This window comes from Erpetoichthys calabaricus, chromosome 10 (genome assembly GCF_900747795.2).
Source record: "Erpetoichthys calabaricus chromosome 10, fErpCal1.3, whole genome shotgun sequence".
Classification (NCBI taxonomy): domain Eukaryota; kingdom Metazoa; phylum Chordata; class Cladistia; order Polypteriformes; family Polypteridae; genus Erpetoichthys; species Erpetoichthys calabaricus.
The window spans coordinates 160319834-160344208 of record NC_041403.2 but is presented as its reverse complement, the minus strand read 5'-3'; the positions used below and the strand labels follow the sequence as shown (position 1 = coordinate 160344208).

At 42.3% G+C, this 24375-nt stretch overlaps 1 protein-coding gene across 1 annotated transcript in view; it reads right to left on the bottom strand.

The window, feature by feature from the left end:
- Positions 1-4884: 4884 nt before the first annotated feature.
- Positions 4885-24375, bottom strand: part of si:dkey-28b4.8 (sarcoplasmic/endoplasmic reticulum calcium ATPase 2) — a 67202-nt gene continuing 47711 nt past the window's right edge. The window contains exons 18-22 of the mRNA XM_028812270.2: positions 21518-21720; positions 20951-21036; positions 20735-20868; positions 11587-11704; positions 4885-5471 (exon numbers count right to left, since the gene is read on the bottom strand). Coding sequence (XP_028668103.1) covers positions 5166-5471; positions 11587-11704; positions 20735-20868; positions 20951-21036; positions 21518-21720 — 847 coding nt within the window. The 3' untranslated portion in view covers positions 4885-5165. The remainder of the gene's footprint in view (positions 5472-11586; positions 11705-20734; positions 20869-20950; positions 21037-21517; positions 21721-24375) is intronic.

Sequence of the window (24375 nt, the reverse complement as noted above, 5' to 3'; positions counted from 1 at the left end):
GGAACAGAAACTATCGTTTCAGCTAAGATTAAAAAAAAAAAATCAGCCCTTCATTACGTTCACAAAGTTGAAATGCAAGTTGTCAACTAATAGCTGAAGGCCGCAAGAGCAGACCCCATGAGTAGTGTTTGTTTTACATGTGGTGATGTCGCTATTCACCCCATACACCATGTCACTTGGTCAGCACTTGACAGAAAACCATCAGACCTGATCTGAGATCAGCTCCACCTTGATGTTACCGGTCTCTTGGTCAGCACTTCACAGAAAACCATCAGACCTGATCTGAGATCAGCTCCACCCTGATGTTACCAGTCACTTGGTCAACACTTCACAGAAAACCATCAGACCTGATCTGAGATCAGCTCCACCCTGATGTTACCAGTCACTTGGTCAACACTTCACAGAAAACCATCAGACCTGATCTGAGATCAGCTCCACTCTGATGATACCGGTCACATGGTCAGCACTTCACTGAAAACAATTAGACCTGATCTGAGATCCACCCTGACCAATCAATACTTAGCTTGGGAGCCGTTAGGTCTAAACAGAGAACGTCCTAGTCTAAAGATATGCTGGGACAGCAGCTGAAAGCCTTGGGTGGAACATCAAACTTCATAACAAGGACAATCTGACAATGGAGGTCACTGGGAATGGTAAGAATAACTCTAACAGATGGGAAGATTATGTTAGGACCAAGCTTCCTAGTTAAGAAAATTCAGACTGGACCTTCAGTTAGGGGACTTAGTCTCATCGATTCTCTCTTACAGAAACCAGTCTGACTGGACAAACTAGAAGTTGAAAGGTTACTGGGATAGACCAGACTAAGTGTCATGACAGGAATTCTACCTATGGCCCCTGACGTCAACTGGAAGGGAGTATCACGCTCAATGGTTGCAGAGTTTGAAATTTTCCTGTTGTTCAGTGAAATTATCAAGAGGTGGACACCTTTTAGAAGCCAATCAATGTGTAGTGTATTTTTTCCTTTTTCCACATGTTGTATGACAAAGACAAGACAATGACAAGACATCCGTGCCGGCTCCCTAACTTCCATGAAGTGTTCAGTTCAGAACTCACATTTTCCTTAGTTTCTTGAGACCACCCTTGCTTGAAGCCACCAAATAGAGAGTTCTTCTCAGTTTGTGGTCTTTGTATACATTGGTGGCTTTCTCTCACACACGCAGGAGCCTGCTCACACAACTTGAGACAAATTGTTGTCGGTAGTCGCAGAGCACTACAACTAAGTCGCTGTGGATGTCACACTATGTGATCGGTAGTCACATGCATGTAAGGAGACTATTCATGACTTGGCAAGTAAATAAAGGGCCCGACTGGAAATTGCTGGAAAAATGATGGGGGCTATACAGTGGATATAAAAAGTTTACATGTTCCTATTGACAATGTAGGCTTCTGTGATGTAAAAATATGAGACAAGAGGAATCATTTCATTTTTTTTTCAAATTCTTTTCCTGGTGAGGGCCACAATGGACTAACCGGTCAGCCCAGACTTCCTTGTCACCAGCTACAGATTTCAGCTCTAACTGGAAAGTTTCCTGGTGTTCCCAAGTCAGCTGAGAGATGTAATCCCTCCAGCGTGTCAAGGGTCTTCCTCAGTGTCTCCACCTAGTGGGTTGTACCAAGAATACTCTATGGGAACCGCCTGGGGGTGTATCCTTACAACATGTCCAAACCACCTCAACTAGGTCCTCTTGACCCAAAGGAGCAGCGACTCTATGCTGAGGTTCTCCCAAATTCCTAAGCTTCTCACCCTATTACAGATTGTCAACATAGTGGCCCTGTGACGAAGCCTCATTTCTGCTGCTTGCACTTTTGATCTCATTAAAATCATGACCATTGTTGAGGACAGGAATGTAGATTGACCGGGAAACAGAGTTTTGTCTTAATACTTCACCATCACAAATTGGTAAAGCGTCCATAGAACAGCCGCCGCCACTCCAATCCACTTGCGTTCCCTTTTCCCAGATCACAAGATACTTGAACTGCACCACTAAGACAGAGCGACCTATACAAAGTAGGTAAAAACAAATCAATAAGCTTTAAGAAAAAAATGAATTAAAAAAATTAAAATTAAAATAAAAATCTTACAAAGACCTGGTTGCATAAGCGTGCAAAGAAGTCTGCACAGAACTATTATAATTAAGGATGTGGCTGTGTTCAGAGTCAACCAAATACGTCTCATGTTAAACAACAATTTACAACTGCCATGAATTAAAATAACTGATTGCTGCCAAATAAAGTTCAGCTCTTCCTGTAGGATCATCCTGAAATCTTCTTGGTTGAATTCCTACTGTAAAAGCCGCGGTCCACAAAGAGCTTTCAAAACATGACCAAGATCTCATCATTAAAAGGTATTGATTATGAGATGGGTACAAAAGAAAAACCAAATCATTAGATATACCAAGGAACACAGTCAAGACATTCATCAACAAATGGAGAAAATATGGCACAGCAGCAATGCCACCACGAACTGGATATCCCTTCCAAACTAAGAAGGAGATAAGAAGAACAAGGAGAAAACTGGCTAGAGAGACTGCCAAGAGGCCTACGGTAATATTAAAGGAGCTGCAGGACTTCCTGGCAAGTTCTGGTTGCTCCCTACATGTGACAACAATTTTCTGTATTCTTTACATGTCTTGGCTATAGGGAAAGGTGACAAAATTGAAGTCTTGTCTCACGAAGAGCAACATCCAAGCCCAGCTTGATACATCCAAGTCTGCCAAAACCATGCAGAAAAATGTGATGAGAAAAAGATTGAACTTTCTGGCCATAGATCCAAAATGTAAGTTTATCGCAAAGATAAAACAGCACATCACCAAAAGAACAGCATGCAAACGGTGAAGCATGGTGGTGAGAACATCATGCGTTTCTTCAGCAGGGACTGTGGCTTTAGTCAAGGCGGAACAGCTCCAAATACCAGTTGATTTTGGAGCAAAACCTTCAAATGTCTGCTAGGAAGCTGAAGATGAAGCAGAATTTCACCTTTCAGCAAAACAACAACCCAAAGCCTACATCCAAATCCTCAAAGGAATGACTTCACCAAAAGGCCGACATTTTATAAGCAGAATAGACTATCCAGAGCCCAGACCTGAACAAATCCAATTAAAAATCTGCGGCGTGACCTGAAGAAGGTTGTGTACAGGAAATGCCTTTGTAATTTGAAGGATCGCGGACATTTTTGCAAGGAAGAGGGGGAAGATATTACCGAGTCAAGATGTGCCAAGTAATAGACCGAGTGTTGTAATACAATCATCAGCCGCTTCAACAACATATTAGTTTAGGGGTGTACACTCTTATGCAACCACGTTTTTGTAAGTTTATGATTATTATTTTTTGTTTTCCATAAATGGTTTCTGATTTGTTTTCACATTTTTTGTGGGGGTTGCAATTTCCCGTAAGTAGTACGATCAGACATTTTACCGAGATAAATAGAAGAAAGATCAGACTGGGATGTTATTAGGATGGGCCAGACTAAGTTGTATAGGTAGGAAGACGAGTCTACTGTATTTTGGTTGGGTGGATGAGATAAAGCACTACAGAAATATTTAAGTGTAATTCAGAAGTTGGTAAGCCTAACTACCCAAAGCATTAAACCGAGATGGACCCGAGTAGGCACTATAGGTATTAAAACCCGGTTAGGAGCTTGTAGGAAATTAATGAATGGCCAACTAGGAAGATTACAGAGATTAACCTGACTAAGCTTCATACCTATGAAAGTTCAGACTGGAAGGTTATTGGGATGGACCAGACTAAGCTCTGTAGCTCGGAGGATCAAGCTAGTCTGGTTGCGTTGATGAGTTAAAGCACTACAGATATTTAAGTGCAATCTGTAGGTTTGAAGGCCTAACCACACAACGTGTTTAAATGAGATGGACCTTGGTAGGCACTTTGTCTTATTAAACTAGACTAGGAGCTTAAATTAAATGAATTTATGGCCCAACCAGGAGGTTACTGAGGTTATACCAAAGAAAGATCAGACTGGGATGTTATTAGGTTGGAACAGACTAAGCTTCACAAGTAAGAAGATGAGTCAAGTTTGGTTGGGTGGAAGAGTTAAAGCACTGCAGATATTTAAGTGCAATCTGTAGGTTGGTAGGCCTAACCACATGAAGCATTAAAATGAGATGGACCTGTGAAGGTAACCATAGCTAATTAAACCAGGTTGGGAGGTTAGAGGAAATGAATGAATGGCTCAACCAGGGAGGTTACTGGGATTAATTTAAACTTTATACCTAAGAATTATCAGACTGAGAAGTTATCGGAGAGGACTGGAACAGCCAACATGGATAGGATGACATAAACTCACATTTGCTGACCAAAGCAAGCAGACTAAGACGGTCCTGACAAGATGTTCTAGCTAACATATACAGGGATAGAAACCAAAGTCTAAATAGGCAGGGAGGGCACCAAGATCAACCTTTATGCCTAAGAATGAACAAAATGGGAGGATTCCTTCGGCTGACAGGACCAAGTCTTATGGGAATTTAAAGCAATCTGTGAAGTGCTGTAGCAAATCGGTCGGGACGCTGAAAGCCAGCAAAATGGACCTCTGCTGTGAATGTCGCTTTGCCAAGATAAGCTTCAGACTCATCTTGCATTGTGCCATGTGAGAAACACATGCTTATGGACACACCAAGGAGTGTAGAAAGAGGACAGCAATTAGATGATGGTAGAACCTCAGACGTGGAGGGGACTTTGTAATGCTGAATGTCCTTACTGAGGAGAGGATTGGGAGAGTTAGATTTTAGTGGTGACCCATAACAGGCCCCTAAAACTTGGCCTCTTCAACTCAAGGAATGACAGCTCGGCAAGAGCTCTGCTTTAAATGGAATGTATCTATCTGTGAATGGATGGATTATCAATAAATAATTTTCTTTAACAAAGTAAAAAGATACAAAACAAATTAACAAAAAAAAAGCACAAAAAAGTAAAATCCCTTGTTCTTGCAGCTTGCTTTTTTTCTGGCGGTTAACAAGGCATTGTTTGCTTTGTGCTGGGCACAGCCAGGCTGTCCAGGATGTTTTAATGCCAGGTAGATGGACAGTAGAGCTTCACATGTGTTGCATGCTGTATTGCAGGGGCACAGACAGGCTTGTCCATGCACAGGGTACACAATGCCATTCTCATTCCCATTTCCAGAGCGGCCATCTTTAAGACCAAAAGATGTTGGTGATGTCGGTGTCCAGGCTATATAGCCAGACCAGAAGAGGAGTGACAATCAAGACAAAGGACCAGGAGACACCCCGCAAGGATCGCTGCAGCCTGTTTAGCAGGCTGCTGTGCCGCTGCCCATGTCGTACTGCTGCCTCCTCTTCCTCTTGCTCGAGGTCACGGCCGGGGTCTACGTAATTGCGGGCCAAAAATTTAAGCACCTCATCAATCAAAATCACAGGAATGGACATCTTCAGGACGGTTACCCACTGGATTGTGCTCAGTGGCCGTATCTGGAAGATCACCTGGGGAAAAGAGATTCGAGATAACATAAGAAACAAGAGAGAGGGGAGATCATTCAGCATCAGGATAAACTGCTGCAGTCCTAATCGGGTCATTATGGTGCGTTCACTACAGACTGCAGTCAAGGGAGGAAAAAAAAAATGAAAGCAAGTAAAAGAGTAACAACAGGACGCAATTCGTAGTTTTTACAATGCATACTTCACCACAATTACCACCAGAAGCTGAAAAAGGGGGCTCGGGGGAATAAGCAATCAAGAGTTTATGGGAAGCAGCTGAACTCTGAAAGGACCCTGGAGGTAACGAAAAAGAAGCACTTGAGATTCACTTTGTAAAAGGATACTGGTATTTAATTGAATTCATCATCCATATTCTCACTGTAAAACCTGCTAAATCCAGTCTGGGTCACAAGCACAACTGGACATCTGCACAGGATAACCGAGGGAAGGAAAACGTCTACCAACTATGTTGGACTGATTATCGCGGCCCAAAATGTGATCTGGGTTGTAAGACAGCAGACCACTGTGGCTCTGTGCCCCAAACAATGCAGTGGCATTCAATTGACTCGTTCCATCGTTTGGGGTCATGGCACCAGATGTAGCTGTAGTCTCTTTTTGTTTGTAATCTCTGTGCACATGCTTTTCACTTTTTTCTTCCATGAAGAAGATAGAAACATCTTGTAAATGGTAATAAACCTTTTGTTATTATTATTATTATTATTTCACAGAGTTGCATGTATTTTCTTTCTTGGGTCGGGCTTGTTGCGAGATCCTAAGCGCAAGACAAATTAGCCATGTAGCGCTGCACGGTCAGCACAGGTATCACTGTTATACAATCCTTTGGCAGTACTCATAATATTCTCATTACGGTCAGCTAATGTAATTCTCAAATGCATTACGCATCAACGAAAGTTCTATGTGTAGCTGCTGTAGCTCTGTGATGTCACGCTGGCCTTGCACAGTATCATGGGATTGCTGGGGAAAAAAAATAAAAATGTTTGCCTGAGTTTGCCTCAGGGCGAATTTTAAGGAAAATATTTGGTGAACAAGGTTACTTGGTGAATATAGCATATTTGCTGTGGAAAAAACGCTTTGCCAAATTTGCCGACCAACACTAAATACGATATGAATGCGAGTCCTTATTTCCTTCAAAGCAAAAAACACAAAATTCACCCCAGATTAACACCAATCTGTAGTGATCACAAAATGAATGGACAAAATGTTACAAAAATGTGCAACCTTGATATAGTAGAAAAAACCCAAGCATCTCTTATTCCCAAGATATGGAGTTCTTATCCTGCTCAGTATTGCATGATTACATGTAGCATACAATTCCAAGAATGCTGTGCCAACGGTTAAGCATGGTGGTGGTAGCATCTTGCTGTGGGCCAGTGGAACTGGTGCCTTGCCTTGCACAAAGTGGTGGGAATAATGAAGAAGGAGGGTTACCCTCTGGTTTCATCAGCATAAACTCAAACCATCAGCTAAAAGGTTGAAAACTTGGACACAATTTGGTATTCCGACATGACAGTGACCTTAAACACACACTAAAGCTGGTGCTGGAATGGCTACATCAGGCTAACAACATTAAGTGTTTGGGATGGCCTTCCAAAACTCCGGACTTCAATCCTACTGAAATTATGCGGACACTGCTTAAAAGGCAGATCTGTGTCAGGAAACCAACAAATGTGGTTGAACGTTACCAATGCTGTCAAGAAGAGAGGTCAGATATCCAACCTGAATTCTGCCAGAAGCTTGTTGATGGTTACCAGAAGCATCTAATCGATGAGTAATGTGCTAAGGGATCATTTAACCAAATAATGAGTGTGTTGTTTGTATAACCTTGACCCTGTGATGCATTTAGTAAACCCACAATAAATTACCACTTCTACGCTACACTTCTGATTTTTTGTTGTATTAAAGATACATGTTGTACAATCATTTCGCCAAAGAAAAAGAACAGTTGAAGAAGTCATCGAAAGCCCAATTCTGTCCTGACATGCATGTCTGTTATATGAGTGAATGGAAACTTCTCACCACAACTGTAGTTGTCATTCTATGGATTAGCAGACCCGAGTGAACTTCTGGAATGACTGCTCAAAACACCCAACAATTTTCCATCCATTGAGTAACACTATGGCTAAAAAACATGATTACCAGGTGATAGGCCAGCCATCTAACACATGCTGTCGTACCTTCTACTTTTTACACCTTGAAGGGAATCTCTGTGAAAGGTTAAAATGCTGCTCATGGCTAGAAACTAATGGGTAGGTAGATGGTAGGTGAGATGAACGAAGGCGAGCTTCAGCCTCTATGATCCTAAAATGGATATGCAGGTGCAAAAAGAAATTGATGGAGGAATGGAGTGGCAACAAACATTAAAAAATAGGTAATACAGTCATGTGAAAAAGTAGGGACACCCCATGGAAATCTGAACGAGGCAAACATCAGATCTTCATGCAAACAACTGCCTACAATTTAGAGTGGTCTCCCCTGGACTTTCTCGTATACTTGGATATGGGGATGGATATTTGAGGAGTAAACCATAAGACAATGATTTTTATATTATGTACATTAAATAACCATCAACAACAAATCAAATTAATAATATATTGAAAAATTATGAAAAAAGTAAAGTTGGATAAATCGGACTCTGCACATGCATGAATGTAAGAAAAAAAAAATTGAGTATGTGTTCAGGTAACGTACCACTTCCGGTTGATGGATTTGACCCAAAAAGTTAATACAGATCTACAATTCTGGTGTAACAACCACATGCCAAATTTCATCCATCTCGTTGCATCACAAACACACACACACACACACACAGACATAATTCCAAGAAACGGTATTTTCGGACTTGAGGAGGTCTAAAATGTCAAGAGTCATCAAAATCTCGAGTTGCTGGGTATATTGGGAGAAGGATGCTAAGGATAGAGCTGCTAGGCAGGAGGAAAAGAGGAAGGCCTAAGAGGAGGTTTATGGATGTGGTGACAGAGGACATGAAGATGATGGGTGTGACACAGCAAGATGAAGAGGACAGGAAGAGATGGAAGAAGATGATCCGCTGTAGCAACCCTGAACAGGAGCAGCTGAAAGAAGAAGAAGAAGAAGACTATACATTCTCCATACTCTGTATATGAGAAAGTAAAAAGGTGATCTACTTGAACAAATGCAACATACAATTGACACGGTGAATTCATTCTCATAATGTAAATGAAGAAAAAATGTCACAAGGAAAAAAGCAAGTCTACTCCTACTTTGATCAGCACTTCAAATCCATGAAATTAGAATCAGGTGTTTCAGATGAGGTGCCAGTGATCAGCACCTGCTTAGGGAGTCTGCATGTGGACCCCATCTTATTTAAAGCACTGATATCGAGGGTCTGGTGTTCTCTTTGCTACTGACGTGTGTGGTGTCATCATGCCAATATCAAAAGAGCTCTCTCTAAGGCCCTCAGAAAGAAGGTTGTGGATGCCTAGGAGTCTGGCAAGTGGTTTAAAAAGATCTCCAAATTATTTGAAATCGATCATTCTGCACTACGGAAAATCATCTACAAGTGGTGTCAATTTCAAAGCACTGCTAATTTGTCCAGGACTAGCCGGCCCAGCAAATTCAGCCCAAGAGCTGACCATTTGATACTAAAAGAATTCTCCAAGAATGCCAATATTTCATTGTGGGATCTTCAGGCAACTCTTGCAACAGTTGGTGTCAAAGTGAATTTATCTCCAATATGAAAGAGATTGCACAAATTTGACCTACATGTGAAGTGTGCCAAAATGAACATCTGAGTAAGACCACAGACAATGAACATCAATGCAAAGACTAGGCTGTCTGGAACAATGGGTTCTGCATAGATGAATCAATGATAAGAGTTGTTTGGCCACAATAACAGTAAACCTGTTTGGCACACACTGAAGACAGCATTTCAGGAGAAGAACCTCAAACCAGCTGCAAAGCACAGTGGTAGGCATGTTACGATTGGAGGTTGCTTTGCTGCTCGGAGCTGGGGGAGCTTGCAATCATCAAGTCAACTATGAATTCTGCATCATATCAAAGTGTGCTAGTGGAGAATGTGAGGCCATCTTTCTAAAAGTTGAGGATGAACCAGAAATGGACTTTTCAACTCGATAACGATCAGAAGAACACAAGCAAATCCACCAAGGAACAGGTCAAAAACAAAGAAAGAAAAGGAGGGTTATGGACTGGCTAGTCAAAGCCCTGATTTGAATTGACACTGAAATGCTGAAACTGGTAAGACGAGCAAGAAAGTCCAACAACATCTTGCAACATGAAGGAAAATGGCATGGAGGAGAGGTCCAAAAATTTCACTCGATGGAATCGATGTCAGAAACCGGTTTTGCAAAACGCCACCAAGAAATCATTTCTGCTAAAGGGGGCTTCTGAGGCCAAGGGTGGACATTCGTTTTCCCCTAGATGTAGATTGTTACATTTATTGGTACGTTTATTGAATAAATAGTTGAAAAGGCACATTTTCTTTGTGTTTTTATTCAAATATATTACCTTTGTCTGTAGGCATCGTTTGCATCTTGCCCGCTCAAATAATTTGAAAAAATCAACAGTTTCTGTGGAGTGTACTTACTTATACAGTCATGTGGAAAAGAATAATAGGAATTCTTTACATTTATATGGCGCTTTTCTCACTACTCAAAGTGGAGAGCCATTAATATGCAGTATCCACCTGGAGGAGGCGAAGGCAGCCATTTTTGCACCAATACGCCCACCACACATTAGGTTTTAGGTGGCAAAGGGGTGAGAGAGATGGAGAAAGCCAATTAGGGACAGAGGAGATGATAAGGGGGCCAGAATGACCAGGCCGTGGTGGGCAATTTATCCAGCACATCTGGATGCACCCTACTCTTTATGAAGGATGCCCAGAGATCTTTTATGAGCACAGAGAGACAGGACCTTGGTTTTATCTCTCATCTGAACGACAGCGCCATTTCTACAGCACAGTGTCCTCGTACCTGCATTGGGGCTTTGGGATCCACATTCAGACCACAGGGTAGGTGGCCCCTGCTGGCCTCACCAACACCTCTTCCAGCAGCAATCCAAGCTTTTCCTGGTTGGTCTCCCATCTAATTACTAGTTGAGCCTGAACACGCTTAGCTTCAGGTGGACGACCTGTTCTGAAGTGCATGTGGTTCCATCCCTGTGTATGTGACAATTGCCACCTTGGAAGACCAACACCTCTTCCAGCAACAATCCAAGCTTTTCCTGGTTGGTCTCCCATCTAATTACTAGTTGAGCCTGAACACGCTTAGCTTCAGGTGGACAACCTGTTCTGAAGTGCATGTGGTTCCATCCCTGTGTATGTGACAATTGCCATCTTGGAAGACCAACACCTCTTCCAGCAGCAATCCAAGCTTTTCCTGGTTGGTCTCCCATCTAATTACTAGTTGAGTCTGAACACGCTTAGCTTCAGGTGGACGACCTGTTCTGAAGTGCATGTGGTTCCATCCCTGTGAATGTGACAATTGCCACCTTGGAAGACCAACACCTCTTCCAGCAGCAATCCAAGCTTTTCCTGGTTGGTCTCCCATCTAATTACTAGTTGAGCCTGAACATGCTTAGCTTCAGGTGGACGACCTGTTCTGAAGTGCATGTGGTTCTATCCCTGTGAATGTGACAATTGCCACCTTGGAAGACCATTAGGAAGCCATTCTGTGTTCTCTCTGTAGATGAAGCTATTACAGTTTGTTCTAACACTGCTTTTACACAAAAAGAGGGATTGTAAGTTTGGAACAATTTTAGTTAGCAAACAAAAGGGCTTGATGGACGGAGTGGTCTTCTCTCGTTGGGGGGTCAGTATGAAGTGAAAAGTGGACGAGTCATCCCACAGAACTATAAAAGGCAGACTTGTGTCTAAACTTTTTGCCTTTCCTTTAGCTTGCACTTTGCAACATCCCATTTAGCTTATCCCTCATTAGTCTTAGATTAATAAAATCCTTGCTATTTTGGATCCCCAGAGCTCTTACTGTCACATTTACTTCAAAATAGAAGTATCCAACTGTGGAAGTCTACATTTATTATGTCTGCTAATTACAACCTGGATACAACAACAATCACATAGTTTCTTAAATGTCGTCAGTGAACTCACCGGTAAAGGGTCCACATAAAGAATAAGGAAATGGAGGGCCATGGATAAGCAAATGGCTCCAACCAGCCACATGTTCGCCCATGGAGGCATCTTCAGGAGGGACTGGTTTTCTGACAAACTGAGAAAAATGGAACAGAGACAGCAGTCAGTAATTGCGTACGGTCCTAGTGCTCACTCAAATCTCACGCATAGTCTAAGTTTTCATATTTACACCAAAGACCAAGAAAATAAAAATGCTCTGCTTAAAAATTGCATCAGAGGTTTGAACAGACGAACCTTTGGTGTTAAAACACATTAAGCCACCTTACCTTGTTCATGTAACACTTTCCACGGTAGGGTTCACATAAGGGACACGTGCTCATGATCACAGAGGTATGGACATTTCCACCTTTTGAATACATGAGTGCAACAAGAAAGTTGTAGCGTCGCCACATACGAGTTTGCTGCTTGTCTGTCTTGTCTGCTTGTGTGGGCAGGAAGAAAGCCCCTTACATCCTATTTTAGGAATAGACACTGCATATCATCCACAGACCAGTCTGACAGAGAGAGTGAATAGGACCTTGAACACTATGGTGCCCTCCTATGTGAACCGCTCCAAGATTGAGATAAGTGGCTACCAGAGCTCCAATTTGCCATCAACACGGCGGGTACTTGAGGCCACTGGTGAGACACCTGCTCAAGTTGTGATTGACAGAAAACTCAAGGTCCCCTTGATCATCTCATCACCCCAGCACCTCTCCCTGACTCTAAAACATAAACCACCTCAGATTCTAGAAAAATTAAAGCAAAGCCAAAGGAGATTGGCGAGATCAACATCCTGACATGCCAAGTATTATAATGCTCGACGTAAACAGGTACTCTTTGCTGTCGGGGACTTGGACTGGACAAGGACTCACCATCTCTCCAGTACCATCAACAGATTTGCTACCAAGCTATGGCCCAAATGATCAGGGACCAGCAAAAATCATAAAATGTTTAGGACTGGTTAACTTCCACATACAAAGGGGCTTTTCATGTGGCCAATATCAAGCCCTACTTTGGACCCACCGTACCATCAGCCAGGGGTGGGGATCTATGCTACACCACCACATTGAAAATGTTATGCGGCAAACATGTTGTCTGTCTGGTCTGCTTGTGTGCCCATACATGCTGTTCTGAGAACAGACCGGTGATCGACAGCGGCAAACCAGAAGGCTGCACATCCCGTTGTAGAAGGAATTTGCATAAACCGCTCCATTTTTCGAGAGGAGAAGGAGGACAGCAGCGGAAGGAAGAAAAAGACTGGAAAACTTGCTGAACAGATCAGCACCCGCATTGGCCATGTAAAAAAGGTTCTACAGCTACGAAGACCTGTCTAGATAGGCGAAGGTCAGAAATAGTCTCTGGGGACGGGAATCCTGCATTTAATTATGACTAGTGGACTCTAGGGAGCTCGTTCAAGTCCTTTATTTTTTTTTTTTTAATAATGGCGCAGTACTAACTGTGGAAAAAGTTTACCTTTAAATATTCAGATTCTTTCGTTGGCCGGCTTCTACAATTCATTTAGCCACTCTGGACTATTGTGAACTTTGGGTGGGTCTGGGTGTGTATTTCACTGTATTTATTTTTATTCACAGGTATAGGGGGTTATTTGTGGGTTGGGGAGGAAAATGGTCATTGCTGTTTTCATCTTCGCGCCTTTCCTTTTTAAATGTATATATTTGTCCTGCTCTGCTGAAATTGCCTTATACATTAAAATCTCTGGTCACGAATGTTTCCGAACACGTACAAATAGAGTTATGATCAAAAAGTTTGCCAAAATTTTGCATCTGTTCACGACCACACACTCTGGTGGTGATCAAAAACACTGGTGGCCAGTTTCCCTATGCGTGTTGGTACGCGCCAATGATGTCCCATTCTCCGTTTCCCATTTTCTTTTGTTTGCATATACAGGGCCTAACAAAGCAGCTGATGTCGCAAAATTACAATGTTAACCAAGCAGAGGCCTCAAGTGCTGGAAGAGGTGAAAAAACTGTCGCTAGTGTGGTTGAACGAGAAGCAACTTGCAGGGGACAGTGTAAGCGAGGCGATCATACGCGCGAAAGCCAGGAAGATTCATGGCGATTTGCTGAAAAAAAAAATCCTTCTTCGAGTGGCGAAGGTGAGAAATTTAAAGCCAGTACAGGATGGTTTGAAAAGTTTTACAAGAGAAGTGGCTTTTAATTTTTTTTTTCCTGTGCTTAAAACTCATAAAAAAAGTTTACAGCGAGCGGTTTGTAAGGGTCTAGCGCGAACTCTCACAATGTTAGTTTTCTCTGTTATTCAATGTTTTTACATTTAGTTTACTATTACACTGTGCATTCTATGGTACCAGTAAGCCCGCGATTCTCGAAAGAATCGCAAATCCACGAATGGCAATCACTGTCTGTTCCCTCCGATATGTGGAGGGATGCAATATCATGGAGGGTGGGTGCGTCTGGGGAAATGTCATTTAATTAAATCAACATATGTGTACTAAAGTGGTTTCGTTTTGTGGAGCCGTGATTCCTTTGCCTCTGTTGACACCGACTGCTGGCACAGTGGATTACAGCAAGTTTAGTTTACAGATTGTGTTGTTTGGGTGCTACCTACTGACTCTGGCAAGCCGCCGGGTTTGACTGTGGGGCTGTGCATATGCGCCTTGGTGCGTCCTGCGTTCGGAATGAAAAGTGATGGAGGGTGGGAGATTAATGGATTAAACTTGTCTCTTGCTGAGAGTCTGTAGGAACAATATTCTTTCATTGATACCCGTGATCTTTTCTGTGCTTGATTTTTTTTATATCTGCAAATTGCAGCACTCCATCCTTCCTGGCCAGTTGGAAACAAAATGGGGTATGTCAAAGTATCAAGTTTAGGAAAACAAATGTCCACGTGTTGGAATTTAGGTTGGTTAGTTCCATCAGGACGTAAATGCATGACAATATCACGGTGAAACGGAGGCTCACCGTCTTTACTTTGAAACACAATTGTCACTTCATTAACGATGGGAACATTGTATCGTCTCGGATCGTGTTCTTTGTCCTTTATTAGCACTAAGGCAATTTTAGTTGGTGCCACACCGTCCGCCTCCGCTTTTGTATTGGCTTGTTTTTCAACTTCATGTAGCATTTTTATAGAGTTTGCTAATGGGTGATTGTTTATGACTTCAGCTACGTTTCTCATTATCAGCTCTGTGCATTGCTTGTTTTCAGGAAGGTTCATTCGTTGATAAACTGCATCATCTAGATCTAACACGCACATTTGGTCACATTTGCGGTGGTGATTTGGCTCAGGGTGCACTGTTCCAATCCGATGCAATATTTGTCCACACATGCGAAAGCAGTATGGGCCATTCCCAGGTGGTGGCTTGATATTTACCCCGGTAGATGCAAAAGCAAATGAACTATTGTAGGATCTAATGCATTCCATACAGCTTTTACTTTCAGGTACTTTGTTAGTCAAAAGCTTCCGTAAATATTCAGGATATTCATCCAAAGGAGGCAGCTTAACTTGACCTTTTTAACAACAACATGTAAACTCATCAGTTGTACTGCCAGTTGTTTCTTCAAGGAAGTTAAGTGAATGACAATGACTGCAAATGACACTCATTAATCCCAAGGACTCATTATAGAATGCGTTCTCAGCTAACTGTCGGAATTGTTCAGCGTCTGTCCGTCGTTCCTGTCTTTGGCGTTTTCTTTGTTGGAATACTGAACGACTTTGCAGCCCTTGTGCAGTTTCATTTTGGATCCGTGCCCGTCTTGCATGTAGTGTTTCAGAAACGTGTTGTAGGCGCCTTCGTTCATTGTTTTCATCCCTGCGGGCTTGGTGTAATCGTTAAGCTCTGTGTTTTTGGAGCCGTGAGTCCTTTGCGTCTGCTGTTTCAGAGGCGCGTTGTAGGCGCCTTGGTTTAGTTTAAAGGTTGTGTTGTTTGGGTGTTGTGTGGGCGCCACCTACTGACTCTGGGAAGCCGCTGCGTTTGACTCTGGGGCGCCGCGGCGCACTGCGCATGCGTTTCGGTGCGTCCGTGCATAAATTAAACTGTGGTTTAGTAATATAGATAATTAACTATTTTTGTGCTTAAAAAAATATATTTACATACAGTTTGTATGGTCTGGAACGGATTAATTGTATTTACATACAAACTTATGGGGAAATTACGTTCGGGTCGCGTCTAGAATTTTGGAACGAATTACGGTCGTGACCCGAGGTACCACTGTGGTTGCCTTTTTTATGTACTGTATAGATTCATCTATTCATTTGACTGTTTAGAACTGATTATATTAAAAGGGGGACATACGTGGGTAGCTTCAGGGGCCTATCCTTATATTAGCCACCTTACAATTTAGGAAGGTAAGTGGTAGTGATTAGCCCATTTCAGCATATCGGGTTTAAATTGTTACAGTGGGGTGGGGGGGCATCTGTTTGCCAGAAAATATATATAAAGAAGTGGAGAGTTCAATGACTTTAACAATAATTGTGTGGATGGGTTGTCTTTTCCTTTGAACAACTCTCTAAAAATATTCAAGATAAATTTAAAAAAGGAAAGGCTAAAACAGGAAACACACCCTGGCCATAAAGATGACACTTCAATTATCCCAAGAAAAAGGTACAAAAAATTTTTCAGTCGCAGATTAGGCAGCCAACATTTTGTTGAAAACCAGTGAACTCCTTTTGGCACAGGTACAAGCCAGTGGAAAAAAGGCCTCAGTGGAGGGTTGTAGGGTTAGGGTTAGGGTTAGGGTACTCTCGCTGAAGCCAGATGTATGATCTATACTTCTGTAGACAATCCTGAAAGAATGTTGCTTAAAAATGGGTGGGAACAGACAGCTCAGTGAGTGTCACATTTCTAAACCAGTCCAACGACTCAAGGTGGTGCTCAAAGTAGGGGCAGAGATTTTGAACTACAAAGATCAGAGGTGCTCTCATTAACCTTATCCAAGATAAGCTTCAGCAAGCTTCTGATTACGACGAACTGTCGAAAAGTCTACTAAAAAACCCTATTAGACACACAAATGTGTGCCCCATGTGCAGAAAGCACATTACACGTGTTAAAAACAAGCATAACCAATTGCAAGGGAAAATTCTTTCTGTTGGAAGATGCACCATCTGTTGGAATGACAAATGCAGTGCATTCTTTCTACATGCATTACAAAATACATTGCAATAGATGGCGCTGCAAATGGTAACGCTGAGATCTACAGTACACTGATTACTTAGATTTAAGACAGGTAGCACAGCTAGTAGAAGGATAAGTATTTGCCTGTGTTTTTGTGTGTCCTCCCAAGTGCTATGTCTATGTCATTCCAACAGATGGTACACAACAAACATTTGTAGCAATAAAATGCATTGCATTTGTCATTTCAATAGATGGTGCATAACAAGCATTTATACTAATGCATTACTACAAATTTCTGTGATGTGCCATCTGTTGGAATGACAAATGCAATGCATTTTATTACTATTTGTATTAAAAAATACAATCCAATAGGTGGTGTAAAGTAAGGATTAATACTGAGGTCTATGTTGATTACTTAGATTTTAGCCTGTTTTAGACAGGTGGCACAGCTAGTCTAGATAAATAAAATGTCTGTTTGTTTGCTAATCACGCAAAAATAGTTAAACCAAAGGTTTATAACTGGAGGGGGACATCCCAAAAACCAGTGCCACCATGGGGACTACAATTCCCATCAGGCAGCAGGAGTGCACTAAGGCTGATGAAGGAAATCATCGTCAGCCCGCACAACATTTTCTTCTGGGCAGAGCGCAATCTATAACACCACAGGTATGTAAAAAGTGTTTTCTTCTCAACTGATCGTAATAAACAGTTTCATTGTCTCACCGGATTACAGCTTTTGTCTAAGGGTACATCTTTTTATTTTTTTATTTGATATACTTTATGAAATGAAAATAAGATTCAAAACAGGAGCCAGCACGGGTTTATGAGAGGAAGGTCCTGCCAGACCAATCTTTTAGACTGAAGAAGCAAGCGGAATAATAGACAAAAACAAAGCATAAAACATAATTTACTTGGACTTTCAAAAAGCCTTTGGCTCAGTCGTCCTTCACCATAGGATTCATTCTGAAATGAGAAGCTGTAGGCATGAGAGGTAACCTACAAAACTGCATCTCTAGTTGGTTAACCAGCAGGAGACAAAGAGTACAGACGAGAGGGGAATGGAGTGAGACCATCAGTGGAGTCCCTCAGGGGTCTGTCCTTGGACCCTCATTACTTTTTCTGATTTCTATTAAAGACATTGATTCTGGTAAAGTTAGTAAACTGGTCAGATTTGCAGATGACACTAACACTGGAGTGATGGCAGACAGAAAGAATTCAAAATGACCTGGACAGCTAATGCAGAAAAGTGCAAAGTGGTACACATGGACAAAAGGAACGTCAATGATAAATCCAAGATGGGAGACACTGATCAATAGCAAACAACCTCTGAGAAGGATTTAGAAGTTCATGTTAACACACCATTTTCATCATCTATACAATGCACGGTAGCAATTAAAAAGATAGATTTTATCATAAAAACTATTGAGTTTGTAGCAGTGCTACTTTATAAGAACTGCATCTCCCAGCAGTCCTTGCTGGGGCTGCTGGGGTCAAAGGTGGCCACAGGTAGTTAAAAGGAGGGCAGAGGGCAAAAGGAGAGGAGGAAAACGTTTGTTTTGTTTTGGTGCGGTGTGTGTTGCGGTTATCTGTCGTTTCTGCCTGCTGTTATTGGAACTCTAATCTTTGTGTCCTGGACTGTATTCATTTGTTGGGGTCTGGATCGTCTGTCTACCTGTGCACTGAGAACTGTGTTGGATTCTGTGGTTTTCCGGAAGAGTGGAGTGCTCCTGAATCAACCATCTTATTTCATCCTCATCATCAGTAACTACCGGTAGGACTGTATTTTTCCTTCTCCCTTTCAACATACAGATCGCTGGACTTAACTTGGTCACTTTTCATCTTCATCCGGTTTGGTTTATATGGACTTTGCTGTGTGGTGTTTGTGTTTATATGTAATATCGCCGAAGGGGTCAGGGGTTGTATTACTGTTTTCATTAATTATTTTGGGTCATTATATTTGTAATTGTTTGCCTTTCCCAGTGTGCTTTATTGTCTCTGTTGTGAGTGTGTGTGGGTCGATCCAAGGCTGGGGACGTTCCTGGGATCTCTTCTATTAAAATAAATAAATCACCGTCATCTTTGACGGTGTGAATCTTAGCGGCCCCGACTGCTACAAGTTTAAGTCAAAGGACGTTATACTCAAACTATATAATGCACTAGCGAGACCACATCTGGAGTATTGTGTGCAGTTCTGGTCACAGAGGAGAACAACCAAGTGCATCTCAGAGCTTGAGGACATGGCCTACTGTCAGACTCAGAGAATTAAACCTGCTTAGTCTCGAGTGGAGGAGACAGTGTGGGGACCAAATGCAGGTCTTCAGAATCCTCAAAAGGCATTGATAAAGCAGATCCAGCGACATTCTTTCATCCTAAGGGTAAATCACACACTTGAGGACATCAGTGGAAATTAAGGGGATGTGCATTTAGGACTGAAACCAGGGAGCACTTCTTTATACAAAGAGTCGTGGGACTCTGGAAAACAAACCACCGAGATGTGGAGTTGAAGCAGAAACCCTGACAACCTTTAAGAAGGATCTGGATGAGATATTTGGACGGCTTAGTTATTAGCTAATCAAACAGGCTTGATGGACTGAAAGGTCTCCTCCTGCTTGTCAAATTTTTTCTGTTCATTGTTGGTTGTGTTATCCATCCATCCATTATCCAACCCGCTGAATCCAAACACAGGGTCACGGGGGTCTGCTGGAGCCAATCCCAGCCAACACAGGGCACAAGGCAGGAAGCAATCCCGGGCAGGGTGCCAACCCACCGCAGGTGGGTTGTGTTAGCCTTGTTGAATTTCCAGAAGAAAGTTTTTCCCTGTTAATTTAAACTGGCAACTCTGGGTACTTTGGCTAGTACACAATAAAACACAATAAAATATATCAAGTAACTAACATCATTTACTGTATTTGGCAACAGAGACAGCTCTACTTCTGCATCCACGGTAAGAACTTGTGACACTCAACTTTTTTTGTATTTTCCATTCAACAATCGATCACGAGGCAACTTTGGCTGGCAACAGAGCTTGTGTTGCAAATGTTAACAAATGGCACACTAGTCAAAGAAACACAACGGTGTAAGTTCAAAGTTCATGTATTAAATCCTACAACCAACATAATGTTTGGTTTGTGTTCGCTGGTAAACTTTTGTCCAGAAGCTGCTGGCAGGGGCGGACTGGCCATTAGGGCATTTGGGCAATGCCCGGTGGGCCGCGGACTCTACTCTGGTAATGGGCCAGCCGTTTCATGAAATAAACTATGTACTGGTTACTGTTTGACATTTAAATTAATTTTCTAAACTACTACACATTATCTGTCCGGTACTGTGATTTATATAGTCCTATATGATGTACCATATTATGTCATCAAGTTGCTTTAGTTGTCAGTACACAACGTTGCAGTGAAAAATTTGGTCAAAACTGCCTTTTGCTGATTTTCTGTTTCGATACCGCTACATTTCGGTTAGCATATACATTATTGCAATCGCCTGAGAAGCATAATGACGCAAGAATATCTTGAGGCGTTCATGTTGATGTCGGTGGAGAAAAGTATCCGAGCCAAACTTGACACTAACAGTATTGTTTATGATGTGGCTGCTAAAAGCAGTGAACTCCGTAAGCTACTAGCCTAGTAGGATACTGGCACTTGGACATGACATTGACATTTGACATTTACTCTAATAACGTGTAAGCCGTGTTACTAAATTTCTGTTTTTCATTACATTTTATTTCTAAGCATATTGTTGAATTTTAAGTTGTGTCTAAACAACAGTGTACAGATTAAGTTTGGCAACAGTTTAGATAGAGTTCATATCATAGGCTCACAGCAAGTAGCGAGCCGCATACTCATCTTAAATATTAAGAAAATTACAATGAATAATGAGGGGTTCGACCTCATCATCTCACTCGTTGAAGGATGTCCGGGCCGGCTTTGAGATGCAGTCCGCTCCTGGCTGCTGGTCTAGGCCTGTGGTAACGTATGATGCTGCGACTCTGCATCTCAACCTGGCACATCAGACTAAACCATTCCCTACCTGTTGAGGGCATTGCACATCTCAATGGTGACCAGCACAGACAAGGCCATGGTCATGGGGTAGGGAGATTCAAAAACAGAACAATCGACGCCGATGAATTCTGGATTAGTCCTGCTGCACTGAAGGTAATGACTCTGGAGGGGAAAGCAAACATAATAACGTTAGAAACAGATCTCCGCAGCATTCCAACAAATTACGAGGGGCAGAGAAACATACCAGCTGGTAGTAGGTGACTTTTGGACCATCATTAGCGGCCATGAACCACCAAGCGGCAGCAGTGACAGTGGCAACGCCAACATAGCCTGTATAGAGAAATACAACATTAGCACAGCAGGAGAACTTGTAACTGAAAAAGGACTTGTATGTCTGCTTTCTCTGCCTCACCACTTCAGGGTTTTAGAACTGGACATAACCCCATCGTCCTGGCACTCTGGCATGTTGTGATCTGCCAAATCTGATCTCTTCTATGACAGTTATCAATCTGGAGACAATACACCCATCCAAACTGTATATTTTGAGTGACCATTAGTGTCCTGTTTGAACCTGTTCAGACTCAATATGGTCACTGTGAAGAATGCCAGTGGATTGAACAATGGGCACTCTCGTCATTTCACCTATCATGCATAGTGATGAAGGGTTAGGGTAATCAATCTAACGTTAAATAACCAGATGGATTCCTTAAAGCAAATGAACAAATTTCTCAGTTCACTAATTGTGTGTAGTGCTGGCTGAACACACACATCAGGGCAAATTGAACATTAAATAAGCAAAGCCACTTCTTACAGCCAATGATGAGGTATCTGAAGAAAAGCCAGCCAGAAATCAGCGGTTCCTTGGGGTTTCGGGGAGGTTTGCCCATGATGTCCAAGTCAGGAGGGTTGAAGCCCAGGGCAGTGGCTGGAAAGCCATCAGTCACAAGGTTGACCCAAAGTAGCTGGACAGGAATCAAGGCTTCAGGCATCCCAAGAGCAGCTGTCAGGAAAATACTAGAAAGAAGAAGATTTCTTCATTAGGACTTGAGTGAATGATAACACAAATGGAAAAGACAAAGTTCAAGACGGTCACCTTTACTAATGGACATGAGAAGGAATTTCTTATGGGTTTAACTGGACCTCATCTCTCCAAACACTAGGAGGTAAAACATGAGCTGGCAATGGACTCTTTTGTCCTGTCTCTGAATGATTTAGCAACTAAAGGATTGCCTTTGGGTCAAAGGGCATAATCACAAAAATGCTACTAGTATTGCAAAACAAAAATGCTGGAGAATTTAAAACAAAATCTAATTTTTTCATTTTTTTTCACATCATATCCTAGCTCATGTTTGTAGTGACATCACCAAGTGCTGGTTTTGTCTTTGGCCGGGTTAAGTTACAAGACAACTGCAATTACTTGGCAATCACTAGAAGCAATTTCACAAGTCTACAGACTTATTTAAAGTGACCTCCAACTGGGACCCGACTCTTTAGTACTCCATTCCTTTTTTTTTTCCCTAAAAAATATACTGTATATTTAGGACTTCTTTCTGATTGGTCAACTTACAATTTTGCCTAAGTCTACTTACAGTGAGGAACATAAGTATTTGAACACCCTGCGATTTTGCAAGTTCTCCCACTTACAAATCATGGAGGGGTCTGAAATTCCCATTGTAGGTGCATTCCCACTGTGAGAGACAGAATGTAAAAAAAAATTTCAGGAAATCCCATTGTATGATTTGTACAGAATTTATTTGTATTGCACTGCTGCACATAAGTATTTGAACACCTGGCAATCAGCAAGAATCCTGGCTCTCAAAGACCTGTTACTCTGCTTTCAAGAAGTCCACCTCTACTCCACTTAGTAATCTTAATTAGTAGCAACTGTCTGAGCTCTTTAAAGACACCTGTCCACCCCACAGTCAGTCAGACTCCAACTACTACCATGGGCAAGACCACAGAGCTGTCAAAAGACACCAGAGACAAAATTATGGACCTCCACAAGGCTGGAAAGGGCTACGGGGCAATTGCCAAGCAACTTGGTGAAAATAGATCAACTGTTGGAGCAATTGTCAGAAAATGGAAGAGGCTAAATACGACTGTCAGTCTCCCTCGGACTGGGGCTCCATGCAAGATCTCACCTCGTGGGGTATCACAGATGATAAGAAAGGTGAGGAATCAGCCCAGAACTACACAGGAGGAGCTGGTCAATGACATGAAGAGAGCTGGGACCACAGTTTCAAAGGTCACTGTCGGTAGAACACTATGCCGTCATGGTTTCAAATCACGCATTGCACGGAAGGTTCCCCTGCTCAAGTCATCACATGTCCAGGCCCATCTGAAGTTTGCCAATGACCATCTGGATGATCCAGAGGAGGCATGGGAGAAAGTCATGTGGTCAGATGACACCAAAATAGAACTTTTTGGTCTAAACTTCACTCACCGTGTTTGGAGGAAAAAGAAGGAGGAATTGCATCCCAAGAACACCATGCCTACTGTGAAGCATGGGGGTGGAAACATCATGCTCTGGGGGTGCTTTTCTGCGAAGGGGACAGGACAACTGCACTGTATTAAGGAGAGGATGAATGGGGCCATGTATTGTGAGATTTTGAGCAACAACCTCCTTCCCTCAGTCAGAGCACTGAAGATGGGTCGTGGCTGGGTCTTCCAACATGACAATGACCCGAAGCACACAGCCAGGATAACCAAGTAGTGGCTCCGTAGGAAGCATATCAAGGTTCTGGAGTGGCCTAGCCAGTCTCCAGACCTAAATCCAATCGAAAATCTTTGGAGGGAGCTGAAACTCCGTGTTGCTCAGCCACAGCCCCGGAACCTGACAGATCTAGAGGAGATCTGTGTGGAGGAGTGGGCCAAAATCCCTGTTGCAGTGTCAAGAACTACGGGAAACGTTTGACCTCTGCAATTACAAACAAAGGCTTCTATACCAAATATTAACACTGATTTTCTCAGGTGTTCAAATATTTATGTGCAGCAGTGCCGTACAAATCAATTCTGTACAAATCATACAATGGGATTTCCTGAATTTTTTTTTTTACATTCTGTCTCTCACAGTGGGAATGCACCTACAATGTGAATTTCAGACCACTCCATGATTTCTAAGTGGGAGAACTTGCAAAGTCGCAGAGTGTTCAAATACTTATGTTCCTCACTGTACCTCGTGTTACGAACTTTTGCCCGATTTTTAACTGGAAACGGTTTTGTATCGAAACGAATAACCAGTAGGAATAATGTGAATTACACCTCACACCTCATGATGCCATTTTGATGAGGTCATTTTTGTTTTGGTGGCCATTTTGGTTGTGGCCCAAATTGCAGTATTAGATCATGCGACCCCAAACTCATGACTCGTTATGCTATCACCCACGGAGTATTTAAGATGGCAGCACAATATCCCCCGTGTCCAAGAATCTGGACACTTAAAGAAAACTAAAGACGTCTGCGGTACTAAATTATGCGTTTAAATACTTTTGGGCCAAGACTTCTGCATCGTATTTGGACTTTACTTTTGCTTAACTTGCTGGCCTTGGTAGTTATGGTTTTGTTTTTCTTCTCCCAGTTCCTTGCCTCCTGCAAATTTACCTTTTGATCTCCTGGTCCCTCATAAACACTTTCTTTTTGATTAGAACTGACTGACAGAGCCAGGACATG